At 40.0% G+C, this 20,771-nt stretch overlaps 1 protein-coding gene across 22 annotated transcripts in view; it reads right to left on the reverse strand.

The window, feature by feature from the left end:
- The window catches only part of LOC133228184 (membrane cofactor protein), a 39,124-nt gene extending 18,776 nt beyond the window's left edge, over positions 1–20,348 (reverse strand). For 17 of the 22 annotated variants that reach the window (XM_061383661.1, XM_061383652.1, XM_061383650.1 and 14 more), the window contains exons 1-5: positions 20,064–20,348; positions 16,612–16,800; positions 16,164–16,266; positions 6,510–6,595; positions 5,424–5,621 (exon numbers count right to left, since the gene is read on the reverse strand). In XM_061383661.1, the coding sequence (XP_061239645.1) occupies positions 5,424–5,621; positions 6,510–6,595; positions 16,164–16,266; positions 16,612–16,800; positions 20,064–20,184 (697 nt within the window). In that variant the 5' untranslated portion in view covers positions 20,185–20,348. Of the gene's footprint in view, positions 1–5,423; positions 5,622–6,509; positions 6,596–16,163; positions 16,267–16,611; positions 16,801–17,813; positions 19,847–20,063 lie in introns of those variants that run through there. The other 5 variants (XM_061383663.1, XM_061383662.1, XM_061383658.1 and 2 more) reach the window with 2 other exon arrangements.
- Between the last annotated feature and the right edge of the window lie 423 nt (positions 20,349–20,771).

A 20,771-nucleotide genomic window follows, 5' to 3' on the forward strand; every position in this document is an offset into this window, starting at 1 on the left:
GTCCGACTCTGTGTGACCCCATAGACGGCAGCCCACCAGACTCCCCCGTCCCTCGGATTCTCCAGGCAAGAACACTGGAGTGGGTTGCCATTTCCTTCTCCAGTACATGAAAGTGAAAAGTGAAAGTGAAGTCGCTCAGTTGTGTCCGACTCTTAGCGGCCCCATGGACTGCAGCCTACCAGGCTCCTCCGTCCATGGGATTTTCCAGGCAAGAGTGCTGGAGTGGGGTGCCATTGCCTTCTCCAGTTCTACTATCTAAGAACTCCAAATACAAGGCTGAGTAGTGTTTTAACAGAAGACATTTTTTCTTGTTCCTACCTTAAACATAACTACTCTTTTACTATCTAAGAACTCCAAATACAAGGTTGAGTAGTGTTTTAACAGAAGACATTTTTTTCTTGTTCCTACCTTAAACATAACCAGTCTTTTACTATTAATTATAATATTAGCTGGGGAACTTTTATAGCTGCCTTTTGTCAGCTTCAGGCAGTTCCCTTATATTCCTCATTTGCTGAGTTTTATAATGAAAAGATGATGAATTTTGTCATATGTTTTTTCTCTGTGTCTATTAAGGTGGTCATTTTTTTTTCCTTCAAAGTTTCTTGATATGGCAAATTACACTGATTTTTAAATTTGAATCATTCATGCATTCATAGAATAAACTTCACTTGATTATGATGCACTCTTATTTTTTGTAAGAAAGGATTTGATTTATTAATATTTTGTTTAAAAGTTTTAGTTCTAAGCCCACTTTGGATACTGTATAACACTTGTCTTGCAGTGTTTCTGTCTGGTTTTGGTATCAGAGCAACACTGTTCTCATGAAATAAGTTAAGAAGTATTCCCATCTCTTTAATTTTCTTGACGACTTTGTATAGGGCTGCTGCTATGTATTCTTTCCTTAAATGTTTGGTATGATAATACCCTAGTGAGGACCTGGGGCCTCTACTACACTTCATGAGGTTTTGGAAAAATATTTATTGAATATAGTGGATCTGCTATCCTGTGTTAAGTTTCAGGTGTGCAGCACAGCGATTTGTTTACTTGTTTTTTTCCCAGATTATATTCCATTACAGATTATTACAAGATATTGGATATCATTCCCTGTGTGTGCACGCTCAGCTGCTCAGTCGGGTGTGACTCTTTGCCCACCAGTGTCCTTCTCCCATGGGATTATCCCAGGCAAGCGTACTGGAGGAGACTGCCATGTCCTCCTTCAGGGGGTCTTCCCAACCCGTGTCTCCTGTGTCTCCAGCACTGGCAGATGGGTTCTTTACCACTGAGCCACCAGGGAAACACCAGATAATTCCCTGTACTATGTGGTAGAATCCTTGCTGCTTATTTTAGGTGTAGTAATTTGTATCTGTTACTCCTATACTCCTCATTGTTGTCCCTACCCAACCCCTTTGGTAACTATGTATTCATCTACTTCACCTGAGTCTGTTTTTGTTTTGTAGCATCACTTGTATTTTTTTATTCCACATTCAAGTGACATCACATAGTATTTGTCTTTCTATGTCTGACTTAATTCACTAAGCACAGTATTCACTAAGTCCGTCCATGTTGCTTATTTATTTCAGGTATAGCAGTTTGTATCGGTTAACCATCCCGTGCTTCTAACTCGCTGCTCCCTCCCCTCTTCCCACTGGTAACTGTAAGTCTGTCTTCTACATCTGAGTCTGAAATCATCTGTATTATTTTTTTGATCCCACATATAATATTGTGCGTGTGTTTTGTCTCACTTATTACACTGAGTATAATATTCTCTAAGTCCATCCATGTTGCTGAAATGTATTTTATTCTTTTTAAAAAACCAAGTAATATGCCAATATACACACACAAACACAAAACCTGTTAATCCAATCACCTGCTGATGGGCACTTGAGTTATTTGTCTTGGCTATTGTAAACAGCGATGTTATGAACACTGGGGTAAATGCACCTTTTTGAATTAGAGACTGCTTTTTCACATGTATACTCAGGACTGTGTCTGCAGATCATAGTTCTATTCTTCGTTTTTTAAGGAACCTCCAGACTGCTTTCTTTACTAGCTGTACCACTTTCCATTCCCACCAACAGTTAGGAGGGTTCCCTTTTCTCCACACCCCCTATAGCATCTATTATTTATAGACTTTTTGATGATAGCTGCTCTGAAGCCTGGTGACACTTCACTGTGCTTTTGATTTGCATTTCTCTAATAATTTATGATGCTGAGCATCTTTTCATGTACACGTAGGCCATCTGTATGTCTCTTTTGGAGAAATGTTGATTCGGGTCTGCCCATTTTTTAATTGTGTTGTTTGTTTTTCCAATACTGACTTACACGAGGTGTTTGTGGATTCTGGATATTAACCTCTTGTCATTTGCATCATTTGCAAGTACTTTCTCTCATTCCATAGGTTGTCTTTTGGTTTTGTTGATTGTTTCCCATGCTGTGTTAAAGCTTTTAAATTTGATTATGTGCCATTTATTCCCCCCCGCCTCCTTTTTTTTTTGCCTTGGCAAACTGACTTAAAGAAAATATTGCTACAATTCTGTCAGAGTTTTATGTGTCATGTTTTACACTTAGGTTGTTACACCATTTGAGTTTGTTTTATATGTGCAACTTATTTTTGTATATGGTTCTATCTAATTTCACTGTATTATATGTGGCTGTCCAGCTTCTGAAGCACCACTTGTTGAAGAGACTGTCTCTTCTCCATTGTCTCTTCTTGCCTTCTTTGTCATAGGCTAATTGATCGCAGGTGTATGGATTTATTTCTGGGCTCTCTCTTCTGTTCGTTGATCTATGGTTGTGCCAAGTATCACCCTGCTTTCATTACTGTAGCTCTGCAGTACAACCTGAAGTTAAGGAAAGGACATACGTAGAGCTTTGCTCCTTTTTCTCAGGATTGCTTTGGCAATTCTGGATCTTTTCCATATACATTTTAGGATTATTTGTTTTAGTTCTATGAAAAATGTCATAGGTATTTTGAAAGCAATTGCATTAAATCTGTAGATTGCTTTGGGTAATATGGTCATTTTAGCAATATTAATTCTTCCAATCCAAGATCTAACAACACAGTGTATTTCTCCATTTCTTTAAAAATTGTTCAGATTCCTTTACTGATGTTTTACAGTTTTCAGTATATAGGTCTTCCACTTCCTTGGTTAAGTCAATTTTAGGTGCTTTTTATTTATTTTGGATACAGTTTTAAATGGAATTCTTTTTTTTTTAACTTGGTGTGGCATTTTATTATTTGGGTAAAGAAACACAACAGATTTCTCCATGTTCATCTTATATCCTCCTACCTTGCTGAATTCATATATTAAGTTCTTCCAGTAGCTTTTATGACTAACCTAGACAGCGTATGAAAAAGCAGAGACATTGTTGCCGACAAAGGTCCATCTAGTCAAAGTTACAGTTTTTCCAGTAGTCATGTATGGATTTGAGAGCTAGACTATAAAGAAAGCTGAGTGCTGAAGAATTGATGCTTTTGAACTGTGGTATTGGAGAAGACTCTTGAGAGTCCCATGGACTGCAAGATCAAACCAGTCAATCCTAAAGGAAATCAGTCCTGAATATTCATTGCAAGGACTGATGCTGAAGCTGAAACTCTATACTTTGGCCACCTGATGCAAAGAACTGACTCACTGGAAAAGACCCTGATGCTGGGCAAGACTGAAGGCAGGAGGAGAAGGGGATGACAGAGGATGAGATGGTTGGAAGGCATCACGAACTTGATGGACATGAGCTTGAGCAAGCTCCAGGAGATGGTGACGGACAGGGAAGACTGGCATGCTGCAGTCCTTGGGGTTGCTAAGAGTTGAACATAACCGAGTGACTGAACTAGAGCTTTTATGAAGACTTTAGCATTCTCTATATAGAGTATGATGTCATCTGTAAATAGTGACAGTTTTACTTATTACTTCCTATTTTGGATAAATTTATTTCTTTTTCTTTTCTGACTGCTGTGGCTGGGACTTCCAATACTATGTTGAATAGAAATGGTGAGTGGGCATCCTTGTCTTGTTCCTGAATTTCAGGAAGGCTTTCAGCTTTTTACCTTTGAGTATTATGTTGTTTGTGGGCTTGTTGTAAATGACCTTTATTATGTTGAGATATGTTCTTGCTGTACTCAACATGGTGAGTTTTTATCATGAATGGACGTTGATTCATTTGACAAAATTTCTTTCTGTACAAAGATGGTTCAACATAAGCAAATCAGTCCACGTGATATACCATAATAACAAAAGACAAAATCTTCATGAGAGAAAGGTTTAACCTGTTATATTTACAGGCATAAAGTTGTTTGTTTTATTCCTTTATTGTCATTTAAATGTCTACAGTATATTTCTTGACATCTTTTTCACTTGTGATACTGGTAATCTGTATCTTCTGTTTTCCGTCAAACTGCATACAGGTTTATCAATTCTACTGATCTTCTACAAGAAGCAGGTGTTGATTTCTTGACTGTCTCTATATTATTTCTCTTTTCAATTTCATTGCTTTTTCTCTGTCTTCATTATTTCCTATTTTTGTTTTATTTGCTCTTTTTCAGTTTCTTAATGTGGAAGTTCAGGTTATTGATTTGAGACCTTTCTCATTTTCCAATATAAGTAACTTCACGCTTTAAACATCCTTTGAAGCAATGTTTCTGTTGTACCCAACAGGTTCTGATATTTTGTAGCTTATTTTTACTATGCTTAAAGAAATTCTGATTTCCTTTGTTATTTTGTCTTTGATTTATTAATTTTAAGTGCCTTGCATAATTTTCAAATATTTGGGGATATACTAGATTATGTTTTGATTTATACATTCACCCCATTTTTGATCAGATAATGTACTCCAAATGATTTCAATTCTTCATGATTTGTAAAAATTTTCTTATTGTCTAGAATATGGTAATAAGAATAGTCTCTCTTCACTTGAGAAAATATTTTGCTATTATTCAGTGGATCCTTTCTTTCAAGAGGAAAAATCCCTCCAGTGTCTCCCTGCTTTTTGATCAAGCTCTAACACCTCAAATATTCTTTACAAAAAAGATTTTCCCAAGCATTTATCAATCATACCTATGAGACAATTTACATCTCTTACAATTTATACTACCATTTCCTGCAGCCACATTGTCATACTTCTTGTAATACAAGACAACACCTAAGAAAGTGTGTTGAATTTTGATGCTTTCATGGAAAACAGTCCTAACTCATGCAGACGCACAGCAGTTAGCCATGTATCAGCTGGAACGCCAAGAGCCTGCCGGGTGAGAGGCTGGAAACTCCACAACTAGTTTTTATCTAGTTTGACTGATATTAAATCAAATTAGAAACCAACTTAACAGGAGACTCCAGCATATATGACTGCTTTTACTTATAGGTAAAACTATTTACACAGTTTCTACAGTACTTACAAATTAAGAAGGAAATAAATAGAAATATTATTACCTTTACACTGAGGGGGTTGACTACTCCATTCACCATTTCCAATACAAGTAAGCTTGCTCTCTCCAACAAGTGAATATTCATCTGGTCCATTTGAAGGATCACAACTATAAGTTACTACTTCATTGTATTCAAATACATCCTTGTGGCTATTGGTGTATTTTCCATTTTGAATTTCTGGAGGTGGTTGACACAAAATCTCTTAAAAAGAAAAAAAAAAAGAGAGAACATGAAAGGCTAAAGGGAAGGGTAAAGGATTAAACAGGATTAGTAAAGTCCTATGAATTGCCTTCAATAAATTCATTACCATATGATTGCTATATGCTAGTTGTGAATCCACTATCCATTTAGAAGAAGCTTTTTATGAGAAAATATATTATCCTAAACTCAAGCTATTAATCTACAAATGAATTTCTAGAATAAAACTCATTTTCTTAAAGTCATGAAATATCTACATGAGATACATACATTTACCTGTAAGGCCAAACTAAGTTTTGTTCTCATCATAAGAGATGCTGACAATTTAAAGATATAATATAATCCTGACTAAAAACAGAACTCAGTGCTAGTTGAGAAATGCTTCATAATTTGTAAATGTATCTGTTTGCTAAGTCAGTTCTTCCCATTAATACCAATTATTACTGTCATTTTCACTTTCATCCTTACAAGTGTATTGTGAAATTTTCCAGAGGCTATAAATTGTGTGATTTCTCAAGGGACTAAATCCTGATGTTTTCCTTAAAGCCAAACATTGAAGAAATTTGCAAAAATGTAAAACAAAACCATTATTTTAGATTTTTTTTCATTAAATATGTGTTATATACTAATAGGTACACATTTATTCTTCTTAAAAATGAATTAATAAATAATTATTTTGAAAAATTTTCAGGATTAATTCAATATAATAGAACTGACACAGCATAACCCATAACATTATATGGGTTATGTCTATACACATTGTTGTTATGACAGTAGACATAACCTATATAAGCAAAAGCTCACAGGTGTCTATGTTAATTTGAAAGTATAAGGGAGTCCTGAGGCCAAAAGTTTGAGAATTGCTGCTCTACATTCCGACAACATACTTACTTTCACATGTTGGAGGATTATCACTCCAGTTCACACCAGTTCCAGAAACTTCACAATAAGAAATACTTGTCCCCAGTAAGTAATAACTAAATGAGAAAGGAAAAGTTACTATGTTCTTTAGTAGTTACAAGGTGAACATAATAATGAAAACAATTTTACATGGCTGTTTTTCTGCACTAGAGTAACTGGAGAGAGAAGTTCCTTAAACAAAATATAATGGAAATGCTCACTAAATCTGCAACTTAATCAAATAAAAGTCTCTGCATCTGAATGAAATCACATTGGCCCACAGCAAAATGTCTAAATTGCTCTGTCATGCTGTCTGGCATCTTTGCCATATCTGGCAAATGTATCACACATTCACGTCTACGCTTTTTTTCACACCTTTCTACTCCGTAAGAACTGGACAGACAGATGAGGCCCTAGAGCTTGGGTTTCGCCCACCCTGGCCCCCACAGGCTACTCAGAAGCTGCTCTAGTGGGGTGTGCACAGATGCCTGCCTGGGTTCAAGTTCCAGCCCCAAGATCAACCTGTTACCTGGGCTTGGCAAAGTCCATTAAAGTTCACATCTTCAGTTTCCTCATATATGAAAAGGGAGACAATAGTACGTATCTCATGAGACTGTTTTAAGGATTGTGTGAATCAGCATCTGGCACAGTGAGTACTAGGTAAGTTTTAGTTCTTATTAATAGTCTTTAGAGTATTAATACTCAATATATAGGCATACCTCATTTCACTGCTGTTCACTTTATTGAGTTTTTAACAAACTGAAGATGTGTGGCAACCCTGCACCGAAAAATCTACTTGTGTTAATTTTCCAACAGTGTTTGCTCACTTCATGTCTCTGTGTCACATTTGGTAAATCTCACAGATTTCAAACTTTACTACTATTATTATATTTGTTATGGTGACCTATGATTAGTGTCTTTCTTGTTACTACTATGACTCTCTGGGGCTCAGATTATGGTTAGCACTTTTTGGTAACATAGTATTCTGAAATTAAGGAACATACATTTTTTCATACATAATGCTACTGCACAATTAACAGACTATAATGTAGTGTAAACAAACACATGTAAAAACTCATTTGATCTGCTTTACTGCAGTGGCCTGGAAGTGAACCTGCGGTTATCTCCAAGGTATGCCTATATCTTTCTAGTAGTAAAGTGGTTTAGCAACACTACTCAATGAAATCTTCTCTGATCGTTTAAATTCATACTACACTCTTCTCCTGGACTCTCATGGTAAAGATCATGAAAATGATCTACTTGGTGCTTTTCATTTACTATTTTGTTTTGACACCTCTCTATATAGTGTTTCTCAAGAAGTCTACAACTTCCTTGAGTCTCCTGGTACCTAGCAGCCTCTTTCTATCTATTCACCGGATCTCCCACTATTTTCACTTGATCAAGTTAAAAAATACCCAGTGTATCTGCCTGTGCCCACTTCCAGATGACTTTTCCCCAAGGGTTAACGCACTGACTCTACATTATGACACGTTAAGTAAAGGACTCTGGGATGATGGCAAGACAGGTGGCAACAGGAATCTGTCTCCCCACCTTGACGACAGGTTCACTGATAGAATCTGCCTGATTTCCACTGTTTTGGAAATCTAGAATCTCTTCATGACTTGCAATTTGGAGAAGACTTGGACAGGTAAGTTAACTTAATTTCGGTCAATCAGCTTTCAGCACAGCGGCAGCTCCCCACCCCCGATCTCAGCAGCCCTCTGTGCACACGCAGCTGGAGCAGCTTGTAAGTAGCCTGCGGGAGCTAGGGTGGGCAAAAAGGGGCCTGCCCTCCAAGGAGCAGGGAATTTCGCTCTTATCACTGCTGCTTCTACTCCCAGAGGAGCAAAAAAGAGACGGGCAGCCACTGTCTCACACCTCTGCCAGCTTTTCCAAGCTCCTTCAACACTGGCCAAATGATTTCCAAGAGATTCGAAAACCAGCACCCCTTGCTGCCTCCTTCACTTTTTTTCCCCCCATTAGCAGAAGTGTGAGTGAAAGTGACTCAGTCATGTCCTACTCTTTGCAACCCCATGGACTATACAGTCCATGGAATTCTCCAGGCCTGAACACTGGAGTAGGTACACTTTCCCTTCTCCAGGGGATCTTCCAACCCAGGTCTCCCACACTGCAGGCAGATTCTTTACCAGCTGAGCCACAAGGGAAGCCCAAGAATACTGGAGTGGGTAGCCTATCCCTTCTCCAGCAGATCTTCCCAACCCAGGAACTGAACCAGGGTTTCCTGCATTGCAGGTGGATTCTTTACCAGCTGAGCTATCAGGGAAGCCACTAGCAGAAGCTGGACATTAAATACTAGGATATTCCAAAATAATTGCCATGCGGGAAAAAAAAAAAAATTAGAAAGCGACTGTGCACGCCCAGAGAAAGGCTCAGAAAAGACCTGAATCGGCACTGAGATGCCACACAATAATCAAAAACAAAATCAAAACAAAAGAGGGGCAAATCTGATTTTTCAGAGTTACCACATTGTTAGATTTCATATATCGATTCCACAAAAAGTCACAAGGCATACAAAGAAACAGAAAAAGAATCTATGGCTCATATAATGGAAAGATAAATGAAAAGAGCTTTTTTTCTGAAGGAGACCTTATGACAGATCAATTAAACAAAGACCTTAAAGGGGGTGTCTTGTGAAGTCACTCTCTCTGGAAACAGGTGGGTGCTGGTTCTGCCACCCCACTTTTTGTCCACAAAGCAGCCAGACAGTAGACCCACAGATGCAGATCTTTGTGAAGACCCTGATGGACAAGACCATCACTCCTGAGGTCAAGGCGAGTGTCACCATGAAGAAAGTTATAAAGTCAAAATCAAAGACACGGGGCATCCTGCCTCACCAACAGAGTTTGACTTTTGCAGACAGACAGCTGAGGGGGCCAAGCTCTCTCAGACTATAATATCCAGAAAGAATCCACACGTGGGGTGGCATCATCAAACCTTTCCTCTGCCAGCTTTTCCCGGAAGTACGACTGTGAGAAAACAATCTCCGCAAGCGCTGTGCACACACGCTGTCACCTGCCACAGGAAGCAAGGCCGGACCAACAACCTGCGCCCCAAGAAGGCCAGGCAAATACAGCCTCTTCACCGGCTCATCTCTGCCCCACAGGGCGGCCCCCTACTTTGGCCCTGTGGACCTGGAGCCTCAGCGAAACTGGGAAGAAATAAATAACAGCCGTTAAGATGGACAAAGAACTAAAGGAAGAAATATAGAAAGTCTAGAGAACAGTGAACCCAGTGGAAATATCTATTAGAGACAGAAAACTAAAGAGAACCCAAAAGTAAATTCTTGAGTTGAAACTTACATTAATGGAAAAGAAAAAGTCACTAGAAAAATTGAAGGCGTATTTGAGAAAAAAGAATTAATAGAACTGATATAGGGTAACAGAAATTACTGACTCTGAGAAAGAAAAAAGATTGAAGAAAAATGGATACAGCCTAAGGAATCTGTGGGACCCCCAACTATGGGGCTCTCAGAAAAGGGACAGAGAGAATTCTTATAGAAATAACAGCTGAGAACTCCCCAAATTCCATAAAAGACATGAATATGAATATGTCAAAAGCTCAAAATCCTAAGATGAATACAAGGAGACCTGCATAAAGCCATAATAAAACTTTCAAAAACAAAGACAAAGAATACTGAAAACTGCAAGAGAGGAGAGAAACATCACATGTCAAGCATCGTAAATAAGATCATCAGCAGATTTGTCATTAGAAATTCAGAGTTCAGAAGCAAGTTATTGATACAATTAAAAAAAACCAACTCAACCAAAACCCCTCTATCCAGCAAAACTGAGCATCAAAAATGAGGGACAATTTAAGACATTCCCAGAATTAACAACTTAAGAAGTTTGTGACCACTATACACTCAAGAAGAAATGTGAAGGGAGTACTGAAAAGGGAATGAAAGGTCTCAAAGTCTTAAGCATTAAAAAAACATAGAAACTCAGCAAAGGTAAATATAAAAGCCAATTATAAAAGCTAGCATTACTGAAACAGTGGTTTGCAACTACAAATTTTGTTTTCTATGTGATTTAAAAGACTAAATTATAAAATAAATAGATTATTAAAGTAGAAGTTAGCATTACAATTAACTGTGTAGACAGCAGTATGATTATCAACAACCAAAAAGGGTGGGTATGGGGTGGTAAAGGACTGATTTTGTAATTTATCGAATTTAAGTTGGTATAAACTCAACCTGGAGTGTTGTAACTATACAGTGTTTTTTTGTTTTGGTCACGCTGCGAATCTTATTGGACTCACAGCTTGGATCTTAGCTCCCCAATCAGGGATCGAGCCTGTGCCCCCTGAAGTGGGGGTGAAGAGTCCCAACCCCTGGGCTACCAGGGAATTTCCATGTACAGTATTAAATGTAATTTCCAAGGCTAACAACAAACACTACAGCCATAGGATATATACGTAAAAGGAAATGAGACAGGAATTTAAACATTTCACTACAAAAATCAACTACACAAAAAGACAGTAATGCAGGAAATGAAGGACTAGGCGAAAAGCTACAAAGTATACAGAAACCAAACAGCACAATAATGGCAATAGGTCCCTCCTTGCTCCAACCAAATCCTGTCTGCAAGAGACTCGCTTGACAACAGAAGACATAAATGGAGTGAAAATGAGAGCCTGGAAAAAGATATTAGTAACCGTAACACAGTTGAGTAGGTACACTAAAATCTGACAAAACAGACTTTAAATTAAAAAAAAAAAGGCTACAAGAGACAAAGAAGGAAATTTTATATTAACAAGGGTTCAATACTGCAAGAAGACCTAACAGTTATAAACATTTATGCACCTAATGACCTGCCATCAAAATATATGAAGCAAGAAATGACAGAACTGAAGGGGCAAAAAAACATTCCTACATAATAAGCATTTCTCCAATATTAGCTGGAGACTGTAATACCTAATAATGGACAGAACGACTACACAGGAGATAAACAGAGGACCTTAATAAGAAAACCACCAGATCTCAGAGACATACGAAGCACTCGAGCCAACAAAAACAGACTCTACAGTCTTTCCAGCAGCACATGGGGCATTCTCCAGGATAGACAATATGCTAGGCTATAAATAAGGAAACAATGTTATTCAAACATAATTAATTATTTAACAAATAATACTATGTTTATTTTATGCTACAAATTAAAGTAATAGATTTTAAAAGGTAGATATTACACAAAGTATATTCTTTGACCACACTAGGAAGAAGTTAAAAATCATTACCAAAAGGAAAACTGAAAATTCATGAAACTGTGAAAGTTAAACAGTATGTTTTAAATCAACCAATGGTTCAAAGCAGAAATCAGAGTGATTAAAACATACCTTGACAAATGGGAATGAAAATATAACATATCAAAACTTATGGGATTTAGTGCCAAAGGGGAAATTTATACCTATAAATGTTTACATTAAGAAATGGTACCTCTGAAAGTTCAAACTAAGTTTACAAGTTAACGAACCAGAAAAAGAAATAAATCCAAGGCTAGCAGAAGGAAGTAAATAATAAACATTTATTATGGTTTAGTTGCCATATTAGAACAGAGATAAACAAACAAAAAAAGAGCAAAACAATAGAGAAAAATCAAAGAAACCAAAAGTAGGTTCTTCAAAAACTGCAAGAGCTGAAAAACCTTTTAATAGACTAAAAGTGATTAGACTCAAATTACTAAGTCAGAAATAAAAGTAGTAACACCACTACTGATTTGACAGAAATAAAAAATACTATGAGTGTCATGAACAATTTTATGCCACAAATGGAAGCACTAGATAAAACAGACAAACTCCTAGAAACACAAAACCTACCACGACTTAATCACCCAAACAGATAAGCTGAATAAACCTTAACTAGTAAGCAGATGGGAGAAGGAAATGGCAACCCACTCCAGTATTCTTGCCTGGAGAATTCCGTGGGCAGAGGAGCCTGGTGGGCTGCTGTCCACAGGGTTGCACAGAGTCAGATATGACTGAAGCGACTTAGCATGCATGCATGCATTGGAGAAGGAAATGGCAACCCACTCCAGTATTCTTGCCTGGAGAATCTCAGGGACAGAGGAGCCTGGTGGGCTGCCATCTATGGAGTTGCACAGACTTAGACACAACTGAAGCGACTTAGCAGCAGGAGCAGCAGTAAGGAGACAGAATCAGTAACCAAAAATCTCTCAATAAAAAAAAAAATTCTGGATCTGATGGTTTCACTAGTGAATCTAACAAACATTTAAAGAAGTAACACCAATCTTTCCCAAACTTTTTCAAAACACTAAAGCGAAGGGAAGTCTTCTGAGCTCATTCTATGAGATGAACGTTACCATGAGAGCAAAATTTGACAAAGACACAATGAAAGTTAGATCAACAGCCTTTAAAAACACTGATGCAATTAACCTCAACACAATACTAGTAAACAACTCAACAGCATCTTAAAAGGATTAAACATCATGAGCAAGTGAGAGTTATCCTGAGAATGCAAGGGATGGCTCAACACACAAAAAAGTCAATCATTGTAATAACCACATCAAAAGAATGAAAGAGAAAAAAAGCACATGATCACCTCAACTGAGGCAGAAAAGAACTTGACAGAATTTGATCAGAACAGGCAGGGACAGCTACTGTTAGCACTTTATTCAGCATGGTACTGGACGCTCTAGCTAGAGAAATTCAGCAAGAAACAATATATATATATACATTTCTACTACATAGAAAACCCTAAAGATTACACACACACACACACACAGAAACAAAAATACAAATGTGGGAACTAATAAACTCAGTTTATTATTGAGTTTATTGGGCTCGATAAAGGACAGAAATGGTATGGACCTAACAGAAGCAGAGGATATTCAGAAGAGGTGGCAAGAATACACAGAAGAACTGTACAAAAAAGAACTTCACAACCCAGATAATCAAAATGGTGTGATCACTCACCTAGAGCCAGACATCCTGGAATGTGAAGTCAAGTGGGCCTTAGAAAGCATCACTATGAACAAAGCTAGTGGAGGTGATGGAATTCCAGTTGAGCTATTTCAAATCCTGAAAGATGATGCTGTGCAAGTGCTGCACTCAATATGCCAGCAAATTTGGAAAACTCAGCAGTGGCCACAGGACTGGAAAAGGTCAGTTTTCATTCCAATCCCAAAGAAAGGCAACGCCAAAGAATGCTCAAACTACCGCACAATTGCACTCATCTCACACGCTAGTAAAGTAATGCTCAAAATTCTCCAAGCCAGGCTTCAGCAATATGTGAACCGTGAACTTCCAGATGTTCAAGCTGGTTTTAGAAAAGGCAGAGGAATCAGAGATCAAGTTGCCAACATCCGCTGGTTCACGGAAAAAGCAAGAGAGTTCCAGAAAAACATCTATTTCTGCTTTATTGACTATGCCAAAGCCTCTGACTGTGTGGATCACAATAAACTGTGGAAAATTCTGAAAGAGATGGGAATACCAGACCACCTGACCTGCCTCTTGAGAAACCTGTATGCAGGTCAGGAAGCAACAGTTAGAACTGGACATGGAACAACAGACTGGTTCCAAATAGGAAAAGGAGTATATCAAGGCTATATATTGTCACCCTGCTTATTTAACTTATATGCAGAGTATATCAAGAGAAACGCCGGGCTGGACGAAGCACAAGCTGGAATCAAGACTGCCGGGAGAAATATCAATAACCTCAGATATGCACATGACACCACCCTTATGGCAGAAAGTGAAGAGGAACTAAAAAGCCTCTTGATGAAAGTGAAAGTGGAGAGTGAAAAAGTTGGCTTAAAGCTCAACATTCAGAAAACGAAGATCATGGCATCTGGTCCCATCACTTCATGGGAAACAGATGGGGAAACAGGATCAGACTTTGTTTTTTTGGGCTCCAAAATCACTGCAGATGGTGACTGCAGCCATGAAATTAAAAGACACTTAACTCCTTGGAAGGAAAGTTATGACCAACCTAGATAGCATATTCAAAAGCAGAGATATTACTTTGCCAACAAAGGTCCGTCTAGTGAAGGCTATGGTTTTTCTAGTGGTCATGTATGGATGTGAGAGTTGGACTGTGAAGAAAGCCGAGTGCTGGACAATTGATGCTTTTGAACTGTGGTGTTGGAGAAGACTCTTGCGAGTCCCTTGGACTGCAAGGAGGTCCAACCAGTCCATCTAAAGATCAGCCCTGGGATTTCTTTGGAAGGAATGATGCTACAGCTGAAACTCCAATACTTTGGCCACCTCATGCGAAGAGCTGACTCACTGGAAAAGACCCTGATGCTGGGAGGGATTGGGGGCAGGAGGAGAAGGGGATGACAGAGGATGAGATGGCTGGATGGCATCACCGACTCGATGGACATGAGTTTGAGTGAACTCCGGGAGTTGGTGATGGACAGGGAGGCCTGGCGTGCTACGATTCATGGGGTCGCAAAGAGTCAGACACGACAGAGCAACTGAACTGACTGAATAAACTCAGTAAAGTACCAGGAGACATAGACAATAATAAAAAACCAGTTGCATTTCCAGAGATATCACATTTATCCTTTAAATTCACATTTTTAAAAAAGGCTCAGTATGCTTAATATATACTATTAAGAGAGCCCTGTAGAACAAAGGCTGTTATCAAACACTCGGTACCTCTTTGAGATGCTTCACTCCTTTGTAGTAGTTTCAACAATAAGGTTTTCCAACTAAAAGATCCTGATGAAGATTACTGTCTAAGCTAGCCAGGTCAGCTTTGGTCTGGTAACATCTTACAGATTACTTCGATATAAGAACAACTATAGTTGGCTATTCCACTTCCCAGTTTCATAAACCCTATTTCAAATCCCAGATTTGGACATTTTATTGACAAAGACAGTGCACTGTGTTGTCAAGGATACAGTCACCGTGATTTTTCAATGTTTAATACACATACTAAATTTTGTGGACTTCCCTGGTGGCTCAGACGGTAAAGCATCTGTCTACAATGCAGGAGACCCGGGTTCGATCCCTGGGTCAGGAAGATCCCCTGGAGCAGGAAATGGCAACCCACTCCAGTACTATTGCCTGGAAAATCCCATGGACAGAGAAGCCTGGTAGGCTACAGTCCATGGGGTCGCAAAGAGCCGGACACGACTGAGCAATGTTACCTGTAGTCACCTGTATACTAAATTTTATACTATTTCACTTTCCTTCAATTTAAATTTCTATTAGTTATTCATCTTTTCAATCTTCATAAAAAGCCCAAGGTTATTTGGCTACAGTATGACTTACATATAAAGCAAAATGAAATCAACTTTACAGCAATGCTTGCTGCTACTACTGCTGCTGCCAAGGCGCTTCAGTCATGTCCGACTCTGTGCGACCCCATAGACGGCAGCCCACTAGGCTCCTCTGTCCCTGGGATTCTCCAGGCAAGAACACTGGAGTGGGTTGCCATTTCCTTCTCCAATGCATGCATGCATGCTAAGTCGCTTCAGTCATATCTGACTCTTAGTGACCCCATGGACTGTAGCCTACCAGGCTCCTCCGTCCATGAGATTTTCCAGGCAAGAGTACTGGAGTGGGTTGCCACTGCCTTCTCTGACGGCAATGCTTAAGAGAGGCAAAATGAAAATGGACTTAGTCATACATAACCTTATTTCCTCTAAGGAGCAGCCTACTTACCCATTATTACAAACATAGTGAACCTCTGAGCCAAACTCAGTACTTCCATTTACAAGGATAACTTGGCCATTTGTGGGATCAGCTAGGGTAGGACACCGTCTTCCTAAAAGCAAAAGATCAAACTTGTTTTATACCCATTTCAAAATAGATCTGAATCAAATTCAAAATTCTATATGGCTTGTTTGAACTCATGGAAATATTATTACTTTTATTATTATTTTCTTGCTTTAACTATTATAATGCCACATAAGATTCTTAATTACCCAGGCAACCAATTGTGACGAAAACAATTCCCTGGAGATTTTTCAAAGCCTGAATGCATGGCTATCTAAAAACCTACGTTCACATGAGAAAACGATCATTTCAGTAGTAAAATACGTACTCTAAAATGTGTGAAAATCTCTAGAGCAATAAAAAGTTTATTGAATTAAAAAAAGATTTTACTTACTTTTACAGCCCTCCTGGAGAGACGACCATGTATTATTATCCTGACAAACGAGAGCCAGGACTTGACCAGGAGTTATTGGCTGGAAACCCAGACGACATTCATGCAGAATCTGCTCCCCAGGACTATAACTGGGTTTAAGGGTACCCTGGGGCTTCATAGAGACAAATCTTGGTGGATCATCACAGGCATCTAGGAATAGAGAGAATAAGAGCATGAAAATAAATCGTTTTGTCTTATTCACCAGACAGGGACTGTGGCCTGGCAACAGACAGGTAGTACAGGACAAACGGAAAAGTTCTTAGCAAGATTTTATACATGCCTTGCCTACTTTAAATAACCTATGAGCTTCTGGCCTGTTGGAGAATAAGATGAATTTTAATTCAGCAGTAAATGGAAGAGACAGCATCAATGTGCCTGGTTCTGAAATGTAAATATGTTTATAGGTCCGTATCCTTCCCCACTTCTTTCTAAATTCATCATCTCAAAACTCACCTCTCTTCTAAGAAGTCTCCTATAGCACTATGCTCAGATTATTCTCCCAGAGTTTGAAACACAAACATATCAGGCTGTTTTCTCTCAGAAGACACGGGCCCAGAGGGCAGGAATCAGATGCCTTCTTTTTCTACTAAACTGTATACTCAGTTGTAACTCAAGATATGCTGTGGTAAGAGGTGAATACAAAATACGCATTGAGGGATTAATAAATCAAAATAAATAGGGACCAAAGTATTTCAAAATACTTCATTTGTTTTCTATTAGTGAACTGAACATTTTTTAAGTGATATATAGAGACACTATAAATATCAAAATACAATATTTGGATAGCATTACATGAAAAAAAAAGTGCTCTCCTGGATATTAAATATAATTTCATTTTCCTTCACAGATCAATCCTTCAGAAGCTCCCTAAGGTAGCTGGGTTGTTTATCCAATATACCCTGACGTAAAGCTACTATCCTGATATGCTTTTAGAGTTTTTTACTTCTGGGGTTTTTGCGGGGAATGTTGGGGGAAAATTTTTTCTCCCTAGAATAATGTCATTTCTATTTCAGCAAGTCCTCTTCCTTTTAAGTACCTGGGCACTTGACAACCTAACAGGTCTGTTAGAAAAATTATATAAAATAACGTGATGGAGACACATCAAGTCCTAAAGGGCTAAAGGAAAGCAGAGGCCTCGCTTACAAGGAAAACAAGAGACACACCTATTTTGATCCCTGAGGAACATTTACTTCCTTACTCCCTGGATCTAGGTCTAACTTCAGATTGAGAGAATACCAAACAAGTGAAATATCACCCTTCTTTCCCTCATATTCTATATTCACTTTCCCTCTAAATTCTTTTCCATCATATTCTAAATTCTAAACTTCTCTCTCAATACTCGTCCAACATTTCACTTATAACATGTCTTATATCATGTCAAGTAAATTGTTTCAACATTTATCAAATGTTTTCAACATTTCTACTTTGCTGATCATGATACATGAATCTTCTTCAATTAACTGCCCATAACAAACCAAAATCAAAAAGTCACAGATATTAACATTAAATTTACTGAATACTGAGGCACACATTCTATTTTTTATAACAGAAAAGAATATGAGCTAGAAATGTTATTTAATTCCATTTTAGATAAAAACACACATCATCATTCAAGAATATCCTGGAAGCACCAAGGAAGAACTCAAGTGACCGTGCATATGATTAAATTATATGTGTTCTTTGCTTTATGCATTCAATTTCAGTAACTATCCTGAAAGCATAAAAAGAAGGGAGAATTTCTGATATGACTCTCACATACAGTGTATGGAAAAACAAATGTCAATTGGTTTTTTTAAACCATTCAACTAACTTCAAGTATCTCTTCCCAATAACATGCATCATGAAAAACATGCTTTCAACAATACGCAGTTTAGAACGTTTGCTTCGGAAATCAGTGGATTATAAGGTTCATACACTGTGATGACTGAGTCCGATATCGTATTTGTTTTATAAATCAAATTTCCTCTCTTTCTCAGAATACTGAATTCTTTTTCCTATAAGGATTTTCAAACGCTGCCAGCATCAAAAAAATCGTATCTTGACTCAATTTTTCCTAGAGAATTTACAATGTAAACATTATCAGGCTGCAGTGCTATGCTTTGCCTGATTGAGTTATAGTCCATGGGGTCGCAAAAGAGCTGGAGAACACTGAGTACACACACACAATGCTATACTTTAACAGGTGCCATTATATAATTCGAGAGGCTGCATTCAGAAAATTCTCCAGTTTTCCAGATGAGTTTCAAGAAAGGTGAAATAGTCTCTACTATGGGTCAAGAGAACTGCCCACTTCCGTACACTTACAAAAGTTGTGTAAACACTCCCTACTTGCTTGCCAAAGTTATAAAAATAACTCTCTGAGTCTAGCATAGGCCCACATCCCTGCCCAGATGGTACCTTTGGATAATCACCGTCTCTAACCAAAACCAGAACTTCAGTGAAACCGAAGACTCCCCTTTTCTGTCTACACAACCTATTTTTAACCTTCCTTTGCTTCCTCAAAACTGAGGCTTTAACATCGATACCTATCCATTTTATCTCACATTCTACTCATTTCTAGACCTTAAAAAAACAAACAAACAAACAAACAAAACATCTACCAGGTTCAAGCAAATAGTCAGCCTCCTTCTAGGTAAATTCAGCCTCATTCTCTGTCCCTCAGTAATTGAGAGTTAACCTGCCTGTACCATCTGGAGCTACTGATCACTCTCTTAGCTCCCTCATGCCTGAAAAGCTCTCTTTCCTTGCTACCTATATTAACTGGGTACCAAGTTGCCTGTTAACCTGAATTACAAAAAGCGCCCTTTTCCCCTTGCAAACCTTCTAACCCTAGCCAGGGCCTGCTCTCAGCATAGACAACGGGCACCACATGGGCTCCGCAGGCCCCCACTTTAAAGGCAGGAAGCTTTCCTGTTCCGCATTCAGCCCAGCTGGACTGGCCACTTCCTCAAAGCACATACCTGGGCACACCTGGCCCGGACTCCCCTAATCCTAGACAAGCTCCGCGGGGCACCAGGCATCACCCCGCCCCGGAAAAAAAACACAGGGCCAACTCTCCCAGGAGACACAGCAGCAGCCTAGCAACAACCCCGGACACCGTCACCACCCTGCACGTCGGCTCTCGCCTTACCGACTGGATCAGTCCCAGAACCACTCTGGAAGCTTCGGCGGGGGTCCCAACCCGGCCCCAGCTAAACCCGCCAGCCACACCACCAAGGAAAGCCGTCTCCGTGGTGCCCACCCCACCCACCCCTCGGTACACCTTCCACCCCAACCCCTGACGATCGCGGGGGGACCCGGCCCCGCGCCTGCGGCCCGAGCCACGAAGGCTCCCAAGCAGCGTCCAGCCGGCCGGCCCCCACGCTCCCCGGGCCCGCTCCAGTCCCCCTCCCCGGCCAGGGCGCACACACTACCGGAGGACGTGGGCAGCAGGAGCAGCGGCGCCAGCAGAAGCACCCAGGCGAAGCGCCCAGAAGAAGCCAGTCTTTCGGGGCGGCGGAGCGGCGCCTTCAGCGGGGTGCAAGACGCCCTCATTTTCGGGGAGACCAGCGGGACACCCAAGACTGCTCCGCAGAGACCTTGCTGAGTCCAGCTCCCCGCGATACAGGACCCGGACGCACCGGCGGCGCGGGCAGCCTAAGCCCGCGGCGCACCCAGAGCCCCGCGGCGCACCCAGGGCGGAAGTGACTCCGGAGAAGGGGGCGGGGCCGATGGGCAGGCGGCCCCCCTCCCACAGGCCTGCAGGCCCCGCCCATGAGCGGGGAGTGCCGCGCGTCCGGGGGACCCTGACAGCCTCTAGCTCCGCCCCCTGACTGCCTCTAGCTCCGCCCTCTTGCGGACCTACCCGGAAGCTGCTGCGGCTTGCGGGAAATAGCTGGTTTCCCCGGGCCTAGCTTTGTTAAAGGGACTGTTAACGCCCTGTGCAGGAAAGGTGGAGCGGAAACTCGCAGTAGCGTTGTCATCGGTGTCCGTTTTCCGGAAGGCTGGATTAAAGAATAAAGGACAGAGACCTAAAAATAGAACCCTAGAGCTCGGGCAAGGGGAGCAGACACCCCCTCAAGACTCCAGTTTGACCCTGGGATCCAGAGTGTCAGGACACCTCTGCCCTTGCTCAGACTTTG

The sequence above is a fragment of the Bos javanicus genome, chromosome 16 (assembly GCF_032452875.1).
Source record: "Bos javanicus breed banteng chromosome 16, ARS-OSU_banteng_1.0, whole genome shotgun sequence".
Classification (NCBI taxonomy): domain Eukaryota; kingdom Metazoa; phylum Chordata; class Mammalia; order Artiodactyla; family Bovidae; genus Bos; species Bos javanicus.